General features: G+C 30.4%; 4 protein-coding genes across 6 annotated transcripts; 2 read left to right on the forward strand and 2 right to left on the reverse strand.

The window, feature by feature from the left end:
• Positions 1-213: 213 nt before the first annotated feature.
• LOC103571884 (odorant receptor 13a-like) lies at positions 214-2,023 on the forward strand. Its single transcript, XM_008550208.2, has 5 exons — positions 214-485; positions 1,390-1,480; positions 1,550-1,686; positions 1,758-1,890; positions 1,961-2,023. The coding sequence occupies exons 1-5, from the start codon at positions 214-216 to the stop codon at positions 2,009-2,011; spliced, it is 684 nt and encodes a 227-aa protein (XP_008548430.2). The 3' UTR covers positions 2,012-2,023.
• Positions 2,024-3,034: 1,011 nt separating this feature from the next.
• Positions 3,035-4,988, reverse strand: LOC103571885 (odorant receptor 10a). Its single transcript, XM_053742255.1, has 3 exons — positions 4,581-4,988; positions 3,816-4,524; positions 3,035-3,375 (listed from the first exon to the last, which is right to left on the reverse strand). The coding sequence occupies exons 1-3, from the start codon at positions 4,719-4,721 to the stop codon at positions 3,035-3,037; spliced, it is 1,191 nt and encodes a 396-aa protein (XP_053598230.1). The 5' UTR covers positions 4,722-4,988.
• A 1,725-nt stretch (positions 4,989-6,713) lies between these two features.
• On the forward strand, positions 6,714-11,227 carry LOC103571808 (conserved uncharacterized protein). 2 transcript variants are annotated; one of them, XM_008550107.3, is made up of 7 exons: positions 6,714-6,925; positions 7,005-7,100; positions 8,398-8,566; positions 8,646-9,067; positions 9,144-9,657; positions 9,747-9,965; positions 10,183-11,227. In XM_008550107.3, coding segments are annotated over exons 2-7 (1,407 nt in total). In that variant the 5' UTR covers positions 6,714-6,925; positions 7,005-7,098; the 3' UTR covers positions 10,264-11,227. The 2 variants fall into 2 exon arrangements, with proteins under 2 accessions (XP_008548329.1, XP_008548330.1); XM_008550108.3 differs by lacking the exon at positions 7,005-7,100 and having other exon boundaries at positions 6,715-6,925.
• Positions 10,803-13,187, reverse strand: LOC103571807 (ADP-ribosylation factor-like protein 3). Of its 2 annotated transcripts, none has more exons than XM_008550103.2 (5): positions 13,131-13,187; positions 12,504-12,632; positions 12,314-12,445; positions 11,999-12,235; positions 10,803-10,892 (listed from the first exon to the last, which is right to left on the reverse strand). In XM_008550103.2, exons 1-5 carry the CDS (start codon positions 13,143-13,145, stop codon positions 10,851-10,853), a joined length of 555 nt encoding a protein of 184 aa, XP_008548325.1. In that variant the 5' UTR covers positions 13,146-13,187; the 3' UTR covers positions 10,803-10,850. The 2 variants fall into 2 exon arrangements, with proteins under 2 accessions (XP_008548325.1, XP_014297512.1); XM_014442026.2 differs by lacking the exons at positions 10,803-10,892; positions 13,131-13,187 and adding exons at positions 11,638-11,730; positions 12,984-13,112.
• Positions 13,188-13,561: the final 374 nt, after the last annotated feature.

Below are 13,561 nucleotides of genomic sequence, written 5' to 3' on the forward strand. Positions count from 1 at the left end.
TATGGTTTCATATTTTAATAAAATTCTATGCTTAAGATAAAGATACTGCTTATCAAGACTCAAACAGATTGGAAATCTCCAATGTCAGATGTAGAATTACAGATGTTACGAAAATATGGAAATGATAACCGAAAAATCACTCACGCTTACATATGTGAGTAAAACAAAAATATTTGATTTTTAATACTACTGAGTTTATAAATAATATTATTTATGAATAAAGATTTTATTTATGCCGTTACGGTGATGTTTTTGACTACACCCATGGTTCCGAAAATTCTTGATTACTATATGCCACTGAATCAAACACGGCCTCAAATCAGTTTATATCAAACAGAGTATTTTGTAGATCCAGTGCAATACGAAATACCGATTTTGATCCATGCATATATAGTCAGCCCATTTCCTACAACTGTAATCGTTGCATTCGATTCTTTGTACGCAAACTTCGTTAACCATGCCTGTAGTATGTTTGTAGTTATTGGGTACGTTTCAGTAAAATATTCCTTATTTTAAAGCGCGATTTAATCAGTCTCAAAGTTACAATTTCATAAAATACGGGCTACTCTACATACAAATTGAGAATTTTGCGTTGATAATTACCATAAGAGATTTTTTAAGGTTACTGTACAATAATTTTCCGATTTCTTGATATAATGCTATCAAAATTAAATGCATGATAACCATTATTTTCCTTGAATGATAATCACTCTCATTAACCGAAAAAAAAAAACAAAGTCTGGCCGTATATATTTAGATATATTAATTATTGGATGCAGATAAAGAAAAATAGTAAATTACACCCCAAGGGAGGGAATTAGGGCATATATCAACCTGCGTGTGTACTTGCCGTCGAATGCAAGGGTGGCAAACATGCAGATTGGGATGTCATACCTTCTCCCGTATCGGAAACTATCAGTTTTAATCGGAAAACAATGTTTATAAAATTGTTATTTTTCGATCCTTAGTAATTTTCTTAAGTGGTTTTTTGAGATTGATCTTCAAAGTATCGGTTGTCAAAGTCAAAATTACACTTCAGTGTCTTACGTGCGGTGTTTACGTAAATAATTCATAATACTTCAACATGTTGACTTTAATAATTTATAACCCGTGCACTAATGATCGCACGGATAATTAAAGTGACGTAAAATAAGTTATTTATATATAGACATTATAATTTTCAGATATCGTCTAAAGAATGTAGCAAACAACAAATATGTATGGAATAAACGAAAAAAAGTAATCCGAGAGGACAGAATGCATCAGTTAATGATAGATTACATAAAAAAACATAATAATATACTCGAGTTGGTGACTGTAATGGACTAATTGGTAAATTTATGATAATTTTAATCTAGTTTAACGTTTTTGTTTTTTGTTTTGTTTAAGGTATTGTCGAATTCTCAAATCTACTTACAATAGTTGTCTGTTATTTATTGTAATGATTAATATGTTGGCTTTAAGTATTACAGGATTTCAGGTGCGTAAACACTATTCAAAACCTAATTGAATTATGTGAAAACAGTATCATTTTTTTTTTCGGTTTTAGACTGTAATGAAAATGAATGAAACCGGTGAGATGATCAGATTTGGCACTTTTTCGATTGGCCAAGTTGTGCATCTTTTCTTCCTCAGTTGGCCTGGGCAAAGATTATTGGACCATAGTCTTTCTATCCATCAATTAGTGTGAGCAATTGATTTTTGTTTTGGAAATATATCGAAAAATGAAGCATTTTGAATATATATTTAAATTGAAGGTATTCGGGTGAATGGTATAATATTTCTACAAAAACAAAAAAACTTGGGATTTTCATTATGATGCGAAGTCGAAAACCATGCATTCTTTCAGCTGGAAAAATGTATACTATGTCATGTGAAAGTTTCAGCAAAGTATAAAAATTATTTGAAAATTTGAGGTATAGCACTGAATTTTTTTCATGAAAATTTATCCATATTTCAGGTGATCAAAGCATCTATGTCATACTTTACACTTCTGACGTCTCTAAAATAATTTCAATAAGAGCAAAAAATAGGCGTCACTATAATTTATTGTCGAGAATCCATATAAAATGAAAAATATGATTTTTACGTAAGTAAATTAGCTGGGAGTTAGTAAGCGTCATCAGAACACGTTTCATTGTTTCACGATATTTAATATTAACGTTACTATAACAAATTTTCAGCTTTGTATTAGTTTTTTTAAATACAATTACAAAAAAATACAATGAGCTAAATAAGTTTTCCAGAAGACTATTTCCTCATCTTTTTGGATATATGCGCCTTGCGTAGCCCTTATCTCTTCCCTAGATGACATTCTTAGTTGAAAAATATAATCGAGTGACTAAGGGTGGAAGTATTATTAAAAATCCTCATTGCGCATGGTATCTAACCACAACCATCTCGAACCTCTGTGGGCTACGCACTCCTACCATCTCAGGAAATAAAGAAACTCTGGCCGAAGAAGGCTTGGAGTAGCCCCTCGTGGCACCAGTTTCCTGTACTAGTGAACAGGTTGCATCAACCGGTGCGAATTCGCCTTGTTTTAGACTTAACTGGCTTACTCACGATTTAAGACGACAAAGTCTAAATCAAGTTTTATTTTCGACCTGAGAACTGACATTTATTTTTCTTATCAGTAGCACTGAAAACTTCTATTGCAGATTTCAATTTATAATATGGTACTTAAAATTTTTTAAAATATTTGGTGTTTATGAAGCATAAAGGTGTTTCTGAATGCAAATTGAAGATATAAATGAATTATAAAATAAATAATTCAGTGAAAAATAAAATATTTATATCAAATAAATATCGATGCATTCTACTAAAAAATAAACATACAAATATACATATGAACGCATTGTAAACTTATACAATTTGTGCGATTTTTGATGTATAGTTAGATATTTTGCACCATAACCTATAAAAACTTTTTCCAAAATCAATGTGGTTGATGAGAGTATAAAAATGGTTGGTTATTATGTTTATGTTATGTTTAACTTATATATTTAAATCACTCAGCTTGGTAGTAAAACCATCACACATCTATTGCGACTCTCAAAACAGACATATAAGAAACTGATAGTTTAATAATATCCATAAAAGTTCCTAAAGTCATGTAAAAAAATTTTCCCGCCGTAACATAAATCAGTTTTTCTGCGCGAAGAATAATAAATTGAATGTCTTTTATTCTTTTCACTGAACTTTTGTGCCATGGACTTTCATATGCTGCAAAAGCAATAGCTTCACATTGAGATGTCAAGTAATCACCTCCATAGCTGTATAAAAACAATTGGGACATTAGTGAAGATAACACAACAGAAGCTTTGACTCCGGCGAATAAGTTTTCAGTTTTCAACGCTATTATGACTTGTAAACCTGAGGAAAATTAAACGAATTAGTCTATATTCAAAATATAATGACTTGTGTAAAAGCAAAATTACCCTGATAGCCAAGTTGGTGAAAAACTGGCGCGAAACTTACATCCGTAACTAGACACTAAGTTGGCCGCAAAAGTTGATAAACACTTTCTGAGAAACTTGGTGGCAAAAGTTGGAAATCCAATAAGTTGACGGTCACTTTCTGAGAAAGTTGATGACCAGAAGTTGGTAATCCATAAGTTGACGAAAAGTTGCCTTCAATTTTCTCAAAAACCTGCATTCCAGTTGCGGCTCCATACTGACGTCAACTTTCTCAGAAAGTTGATCGCAAACTAATGAGTACCAACTTTTGGACGAGAAACCTGGCTATCAGGGATAATCACGAATTTGGAAATTGCCAACAGTTGCTACAGAAAAATAGTTTATTAGATTACTCACCCATAATACAGATTAATATTCCGCTCATAATAAGCTGAGCTAGAATAACCAAGTTGAATGAACTTTCTAATTTATAAATTAAGCTCATGAGATGAGAGTGTCTGCGAACGACATTCTGAAAAATTTTTCGGTCCTCTAATTTATTGTTCGTTGTCTTTAATTCTCGAAACTCATTCTTGAGTATTTCTAACTGACCACAAATGTGCATTCCAAGCCCGAAAAAGAAAACATCATTTCCACAATTTCCCAGACATGTAGCTATCAATTGATAGATTTGAATGATAAAAATGATGTGATAATATCCAGACAGAGTTACAGATTGAAAAGTACACGCTGTTTGTAAAGGGTAATTTCTGATAACATCAGTGCTATTTTCAGGAATGAACATCGGAAGTGGCAATGCAAATACTATCCATGAAAGTGTACCACCAGAAGCGGGCGCCATTAAAGAAATACACACTATTCGACCGATACGAGCATGTTCCATCATAATTTTACGATTTCGTAAGTTGGCTTTCAATGATAATGTGAACCAATCATTGACAGCTGATGTGACATTGCAATGAAGTTTATCTTGGTGATAACGTACAATTATTCCTTTCATGCAAGCGAGAAGGGCAAAAACACTGAGGACGAAAATGTCTAAAATATCTTCTAGACCCTGACAGTTCAGCCACATTTCTATATGAAGACAAATACATGTAGACGCCTGTATAAAAATTATATATCAAGGTCTAGTCTGCATTTAATCTAGTAACCACTTACTTGTGTGATTGCCGCTAAAAAAAGACGAATATCAGAAAACAATTCACCGCGATTCAGTGGCCAAATTCCTAAAGGCCACATAATTATTTTATAAATCGTAAGTTCATAACTCGTTCCTGAATTCCAAGTATCGAGTGACATATTCGGTTTTTGTAATTTTCGAAAATTTTCCGGATAAGATTGCGGAACATTTATGTTCAACTCTATAATATCATTTTATTTTTATCATAAGACATGGATTATATATTCATGACGCATTCAGAACTACGGCGTAAAACCTATTATTAGAAAAATTATACATTCGGGAAAGAAGACTATAATTTACTATGTAGATAAAATTATTAGTGTTCTATACATATTTGTAAAATAAAATTGTACGGTAGGTACGACGGATCGATATTTCGAATATCATTGGGGTTCTGCATAAAAGTGCAAGCTTCTTACAGAAATAGAATCCGCTACTATTAACATTATCTCAGAACTATTGATATATTAATAGAAGAAAACTCTAGGAGCGTAGATACTGAGAATTATCAATATGAATAATATAAAAATAATTTTTAGTGTATATTTAGATATTACTATTTTAACACCGTATTTAATTAGATAAAAGAGTCGTTTTGATGAAGAAAATAAAAAAAAATCTTAAACAAGAAAAATTGGCATTAGTTAAAATCAATTTTTTTGATGGTCAATTTTTCAACTTCCGGTGTGAAAATTACCCGACACACGGTGCTTAATTTTGGACCGTGTATTCAATATTTTTTCCAAAATAATTTACATCAATAACAATAATGATTAGTGCTATATATATATTTTTACATCGAGTTCAAAAATTTGTTACAGCGCATCCTTTTCGACATATTAATAGAAATATGAAGAAAATATATCCGAGCGCATTTTCGATAAACGGGCAAAGTGACAAGAGGATATGCTATCTATTCTCTTTGTCACACGCATGTGTGCAAACGAAACGGTCCTTGTTGCACACATTAGCAAATGGAAATTTTGAATGAGTCGTTATTAGACACAACCGAAGTTTCCGAACGAGAAGCATTTCATTCGATAAATAACATAAAACATCGAATGAAAAATTTTATTCAATAATTAGGCTCTTTATGTATGAAAATAGTTTAGTTGAAAATCACCTATTCCCCTCTAAATTTTTTTTTTTCAAACTTTTGGCCCATGTCTTCAATCTTACTGACCACTACACTGTGAAAAATTTCCATTAAATTTTACTATGGGTGCATTGTAACCCCGGACCATAAGGAAACTGGTACAAAATTTACAAGTGTCCCATAGTAAACGTATGCGCATAGGTCCCAATTGTGTCATCTGCGCATACCATTACTATGGGACACTTGTAAATTTTGTAACAGTTTTCTTATAGTACGGTGTTACAATGCGCCCATAGTAAAATTTTTTGGAAATTTTTCACAGTGCAGGCAAACTCATAAACTTATCCCTTCTCTGAAAGATTAGTAGCTCCCTTCTATGCTCATCCATTCTTAACAGAAAGGTCTTCTCTGTCCTAAACTGATTTACGTATTATCCACAAATTTTCCATTTTAAAGACAATAAATTACTGGTAAAATAATTAATGTTCTCCATTCTTAAACTTGTACAATTTTTTCATTTTACTAATTTAAACTATAAGTTTTCTAGTTACAGAATATTTATCAGTACCCGAAATCTTCAACGAGTCATCCGCTCAAAACGAGTTTAGACATCGAGTTTGTGCCACAGAAAGGCCACGTCAGTTTCACAGTAGATAAATATTTTGCCTAAAATATTGTCGTTTCATAAAATTCTTTTTCGCTTCATATTATTAAAAATAATTTTTTATTAAAAAATAATTTAAAAATATCTCGCATACGCCATAATACCCGAAAAAAAATTGTTTCAACTAATAATCTGTCAATGTTTGATGACTGTCATTAACAATAAACGAAATATTAAAAATTTTTAAATTAAATAATTTTGATTCGAATCCGTAAAAATATATATGTATATACATATACATTTATATACTGTTTATTTAAACTACAAAAACAAATATAAAATATTTCATTAGATACAATAATTTGTAGGTCAACTTATATAATCACTAAAAAAATTTTCCTGCATTGTTTGCTACAAAGCATAATTCCTCGGAGTCGTTCAGGTAAGGAAGTACCGTTTGCCAGGCTACACTCAACGCCAGTCAAGCCACAGCATCGTCAGGTGTATGAACTCTTGCCACTCCGGCGTTATTTACAAACTTAAAACAATATTTATATTTAAAACCATAGAGTAATTAGATTTCTTGTTATTTATTTAAATAAATGTGATTATTATTAACGGTAAGTAAAAATAATTTTTTTTTTTTTAAATTTCATTGAAATATTTCTCAACTTTGTAAGCAGAATTATTTTATGTTAGATATAGTAATAAACGGTTCAACGCTAACTTGAGAATATTCTTGCTCCCAAGGGTTAATTAACGATATTAAATTCTACTCCATATATATGTATAGATGTAGGTATATTTTCTATGTTTTGTATATGACTTTAATGTTTTTTTTAAGGACGCTTGTTATCAACTAAAAGTGATAACGGATAAATAATAAATTGAACGGCAAAATTGCATGGTTAAAGCTATTAATGATAATATGAGTGAAAAAGTGCCACGTTTTTTTTTTTCGTATGGGTAAAAAATTTATTATACTGAAGATTTTTTTCTGCGGAAAATATAAAATTAATTTTAAATCTGAATTAAGATTTTGTTAATTATTTAAAAATATATTTCATTCTCTTCTTAATACTTCCATTTATTATGGCCGTATTTTTTTATGTATTGATAATAATAATTGTGTACCGTTATCCTGTATCAAACCTTGAAAGCGAAGAATGTCAATTTTATGTGGATTACGGTATTCAGAATCACATGTTTCAAGAGCCAACTGTATTTAACGATACATCTTTTATTAATTTTAAATTACGTTTTACTGATCTTAAAGATATTTTATTTCTATAAATAAACAGATGCAAGCGGTATCTTATTATTTGAAAAAAAAAAAAAAAAAAAAAAAAAAAAAAAAAAAAAAAACCAGTACATATATATGTACATATGTATGTCAATGATCTTAAAATTCTACAATGAGTCACAAAATGTTTATTAAAGCCAGATTTCAAACCGTTAAACATTTTTACGATTGAAAAAAAAATATATATATATATGTATATATATATATATATATATATATTTATTATTATTGAAATCTATTCTTTAGATGCTATAGAATATGACTTCACAATTTCTTAATCGAATTAGACGTCATTTAATATAATAGACATCATGGAAATCTTATGAAAAAATTTCGTCTTAAATAGCAATTTTTTACTTTAAATTGACGTCTTAAGAAAAAATACAAAGATAAATGCATAAATAAATAAAGAGTTATACATGATCTTTACTTGATGGAATATATAGTTTAGTATGAGGCCCGTCGAAGAAGCAACGGTATCTCAATAATCATAATCCGAAACGTTTCCGGTTTGTTTCAAAACGTGACAGTATTAACGCGTTATTTTTGCTAGCCAAAAATAACAAGACAAGATTCAGCTTGAATTCGGCCATATTTATGAATAATTATTTCTAAAATTCATTTTACGAATATTTATGGAGATAAACGCTTATTTTAATTTTATGCAAAATCATCATTTTTATTGAAAAGGGACGAGAAAATTTTCGACAGTCATAAAAATGATGTATTGTCTTATTTGAAGTTGTATTTACAGATAAGTTATGAAATCATTAATAATCTATGTTTTAGGTATAAAACAATGATTTTTCCAAAGACAATAATAGTGATAGCTTTTTTGGGCATTGCCGTTGCTCAGAAAGAGGATGACGTTGATATTTCCAGTGCATTTGCAGAAGTGGCGAATTCATTTTTTTCTGATGAATCACAAGGGACAAATAAATTTATGAATGAAAACAATGTATGCATTTTAAAAAAAAATATTCAATTGTGAATTATTCGAAATTTAGCATAAGAATTGATATATGTTTTTTGAATAGGGACTAGCAGGATTTGGCCAAATTTTGTCTGGAATTGGAAACTTGATGGCGAGTACATCAGGAGGTCAAAATGGTAAAAATCAAGGCGGCATAGATTTGTCAATGCTGGGTCCAGTTTTACAAATGGTTGCTTCTTCTGCTAGTAATAACAATCAACAGATGAAAAACGCCAGGTCTAGTAATGAAGATGGAAACGGATTTAATGTTGACTTTGAAGGCTTGATGAATATGGCAAGTATGTTTTTGGGTCCTCGTGAAAACAATAATGCTGAAGGTATCTTAGGATTACTTCCCATGATATTGGAGAACTTTAATTCTGGCGAATCATCTCCTGATCATCCAAAAAATCATGATCATTCAGCTCATTCATGGTACATGCCGCCAATTCTTGAAAATATACATGTTCTATGGGATCATTTTAGGTAATAATTTGATAAATTTTTAATAAATAAGTATTTTACATAAGACTTAAAAAAAATGTCGTAAATTTTGTTCCAGAAATTCTGAGTTCGGGCAAACTCTATGGAAAAATAGTGGGCTGGCTCATATCATAGGTTCTATGAGTGATTCGGAAGGTCATATTATGTATGAAAGAATTCTTGAAAGTTTTGAAAATCCAAGTGCTCGTCGACGATGGATAAAATCCTTGACAAATTTCGTTGCTGATTGGTTCTCTCATATATCTGATCCTGATATTCAAAGTCGTTATTTAACCACTGCGCAATTTGTAGTCAACAGTTTTCTGAAATCCCAAGGGTTTCCTAAGTCAGCGGTATTCGACCCAACAAAACCTGCTGAAAGTCTTACCAGAATGATAAATGCTGGGGCCAAAAGATATCTTAACATGAACATAGACAGTGCTAAGTATATAAAACCTGCCGTGGCATATGTTCAGGATTTGATAAAATTGGCTTCAGAGAAAGGATTCATTATGTCTAGAGTCAATGCTAATGAACTCAGCAATCGTCTCAGCGACACTATAAATAATGATCTAGTATCTCCGATTCTCAAGGTAAATACAAATTTAATAATCTAATTACGACATTTTTTTCTCCGTAAAAGACTGAATCTTGAATACACTATTTTAATATATTTTTTAAGACTTATCGAGCATATAAGTGGGCAGTAAAATCTCCAAAATGTGCAACTCACATATTATGTGTTATTAATCAAAAACCATCTGATGAGAACAATAGATCTGTTCTACGAGACAGTATTATAAAGGTTAGCAGCTTTCCAGCAGCATGGGCAATTAGTACCAAAACGAATGTTAGTTTTTGGACACTTTATGGTGCTATTAGAGAAAATGAACAATGTTTCGTATGTATCTTGTTAAAAAGTACCCTGGCGGATCCGAATTAACCCGCTCGACATACTTTTTTAGATCTTTATGACATCAATAAGATGTCTTTCTGAGACTCATGCCGAGCGGGAAGCTTAATTCTTCCGAATATCGTAAATTCCCATAATTCAGATCTGCTAGGGATTAATAATAACTTTCGGTTGAAAAATTTTTCAATGAATTTGTTTTTTTTAGGATAAGTATCCAGCTGACTGCAATGAGTTCCATGAAGAAGAAATTCGAGTCACTACAGAAGCAATTCATATTGAATTATAGTGCAAATAGTATAAAGGTTCAAAAAAACATCAAATTCTTCCAAAAATTTTTTTATGGCAGGATATTGAGACATAAATAATTCCCAATGTTTTTGATATTTCAGTTAACGAAAAAAATTTCATTGAAGATATCTAATATCAGTGTAATGAAATCAAGATATATGTTAGTTATAATAATTATTTAAAGTTTTATTTCATATTGCAGATTGACTATCTTATTTTAAATTAAAAATATGATTATTTTTACATTATTTGAAAAATATAAATCACACACATTTAAATTGCAATCATGATCAACTTTTTGGAAGTTTTATCTACTTAGTAATAATAAGACATCGAATATGTTACATTCCATTAAGTGCAATACTGTTAAATATATATGTTATAATAAGTCAAGTAATACGAAACGTGAAGTTCGGTTTTTAATATAATTTATATAATTATTCACTTTAACCTATTTACTATATCAATAATTTAATCTTTGTAAATATTAGATAAATTTCAAAATGAATATAACGAATGTACAAAAATTTGTCACTGCTACATATTCATTCCGATAATAGTTTCACCAGAATATATGATTAAATATTACTTCTTTTTGATACTTTTGCATGCCCATTCAAGTCCTTCCTGTAATAATTTTTTATTAAACATGCAATAAACTGATAAAAATAATAAATATTCATAAGGGTGATCACAATATAAATATACTAATAACATTATTTTTTATCAATATAATTTTTGTGTAAGCCTACAATGTAAAAATCAAGATGGACAAGTGTAGAAGCTGAAGCTAGCGGCCAAAATAAGTAGCGGCCACGCAAAAAATTACTGGCCGCTACTTCTTACGGCCGCTTGCTTCAGTTTCATTGGACAAGTAAAGTATTTTCTATTGTAATCCTTTATAAATATTTTCATGATTTTTTCAAACTGTATGATAATAAATTCAAATTGTCAGAAGAAAATAGTTGCGTTTTAATATACAAAATATTATACTTTAGTACAATGACTCCTTCAAAAATAATTTTTAAATACTTTTAAAACACCATTAGTTAATACATAAAACTTTTAATATCCTGTCGGCAAAAAATGATGAAAAATAAAAAATTAAAAAAAAATTACGGCCGTTTATTCCAATTTGTTACATCTGGCCAAAATAGTCTGGCATTGTTATAACACCGTAGTGTTTCAAACAAGAACACCTCTGTATATTAAAATACAATCCTTTCTGTTTGGTCAAAAGAGTGGTTTAATATATATTAAAACACTCATTTTTATATTAAATCACTGAATTTGAATGAGAGGACGAAATTTATCCCTACTAAATAATTTGAACCAATAACTATCTATTCTTTCTCTGATGACGTGACTTTGATTTTAGCTACGACCAAAATCTCTAGACTGCACATGCGCATTTAATTATTCAGCACACGCATATGTAGATCAAAGCAAGGAATGGAATATTGCGCTAAACATTCAAATATAATATTTATATTAAAAAAATATGTCAATGTAATAAATCTATATATTGTTTTTGTACTGAGCAACGAAACTATTATAATATTTATAAAGTCACGTAGGACAAGTGTGCGCAAACCCATGCACTTCAGTCCGAAATGAATAAGTTTGCGCACACTTGCCCCATATTACTCTGTGCAAATATATCTGACTATAATCTTCTGACAAAATAAAGAAGTCTATTCCCAAAAAAAAAAAAAAAAAAAAAAAAACTTTACCTTAACACCTTTGCTTTCTGTTGCAATACATGACTGTATTTGCCAGTCACGGTCTTTAATATTATGAAGTCCTAATCCCTCGGCGATTTCAGCTGCTGTAACAGCTTGTCCAAGATCTTGTTTATTTGCGTATACTAATAGTGGAATTCCACGTAATTTTTCTTCCAGCAGAAGCTCTGAAAGTTCTTGTCCTGTTTCATCCAGTCTTTTAATATCTGCACTATCTACTACGTAAATCTAAAAGAATATCATTAGAACATGTTTGAAAGTATACAAAAAAAAAAAAAAAAAAAAAAAAAAAAAAAATGCACTTACTAGAATATCAGTATTTTCAAAATAATTTCGCCAGTAAGGTCGTATTTTTCGTGCTCCACCAATATCCCACACATTGAGTTTGAAACCTTCACTTTGTACACTTTTTATATTGAAACCTTGAGTAGGCGTAACCTTCAATATATCATATAGTTATATTTGCTACTATTGCAGACTGAATATAAAAACTTACTTGAGTAATGTCTTCACTAGCTAATGATTTTAATATCGTTGTTTTACCGGCATTGTCAAGACCAAGTAGCAAAAGCCGTAACTCCTTATCTTGGTTTGGTCGTAATTTACGTAAAATTGACAATAGCCCCTAAAGTTTGTTGGATAAACAGTTTAAAATTTCCTCAATGTCAAATATATTTCGTTAAAAAAAATGTTTTTTACCCACGAATTCGTTCTTGACCAATTCAAAATTTTTCGAATTATCAGAAAATCAATTGTATTTCTAGTGAAAATTTCTATCAAAAGTGATTTTGAATACTCTTCTGAGTTGTGATAATTTAAAAACTATTGAAAATAGTTTGGTCAAGAATGAATTTGTTAGAAATGAATCGTTCTCTGATCGGAAAATCGAATAAACGACAATTATTATGTGATATGATAATCACGATATTGAATTATACAAAAGTGCATTTTATTAATAGCTATATATTATTTTTACCATGTTTCCAAAATAAGAAAAAATTATTCCAGCACCTTGACAGCTAAAAGAGCTTACAATTCAAACACAATAAAATAAAGTTTGTGTTGTTTAACTCGTTGCTAAGGCAGGTGCTACCCTCTTCATAGATTATTAAATTTTCCTTACACTTGACTTGCGCATAACTTGGAATACGTCGACGATAAAGAGTATCAAAACGAATATTATCATTAAAAAATTATAATGAAACGGAATGTAAGAGAATTTTATCTATTGTAACTGTAGGCAACGGTCGAGAAAAAAGTTTTAAAAAGTGTCTTTCCGCAATCAGTCGAAAACAGTAAAAGCTTGAAATAATCTTCAAAATCTAATCAGCTCCAAAACTCAATAAACTGCATTGAATACCGCCTTAACTATCAAAATTGGATGATTTTTTCAAAAGATATCGTTACAAAAAGTTCAAAAAAGTGCTTTTCTGCCCTCCGGCCGGAAAGTAGAAACTTTCGGGCCGCTGCCCTGAACGAAGTTGCAACTTTCCGGCTTCGTCGAGCAGAAAATAGTATACGCACCTTGGCCAGTAAAAAGGAAAGCCTCAGACC

The sequence above is a fragment of the Microplitis demolitor genome, chromosome 10 (assembly GCF_026212275.2).
Source record: "Microplitis demolitor isolate Queensland-Clemson2020A chromosome 10, iyMicDemo2.1a, whole genome shotgun sequence".
In the NCBI taxonomy this organism is placed as follows: Eukaryota; Metazoa; Arthropoda; class Insecta; order Hymenoptera; family Braconidae; genus Microplitis; species Microplitis demolitor.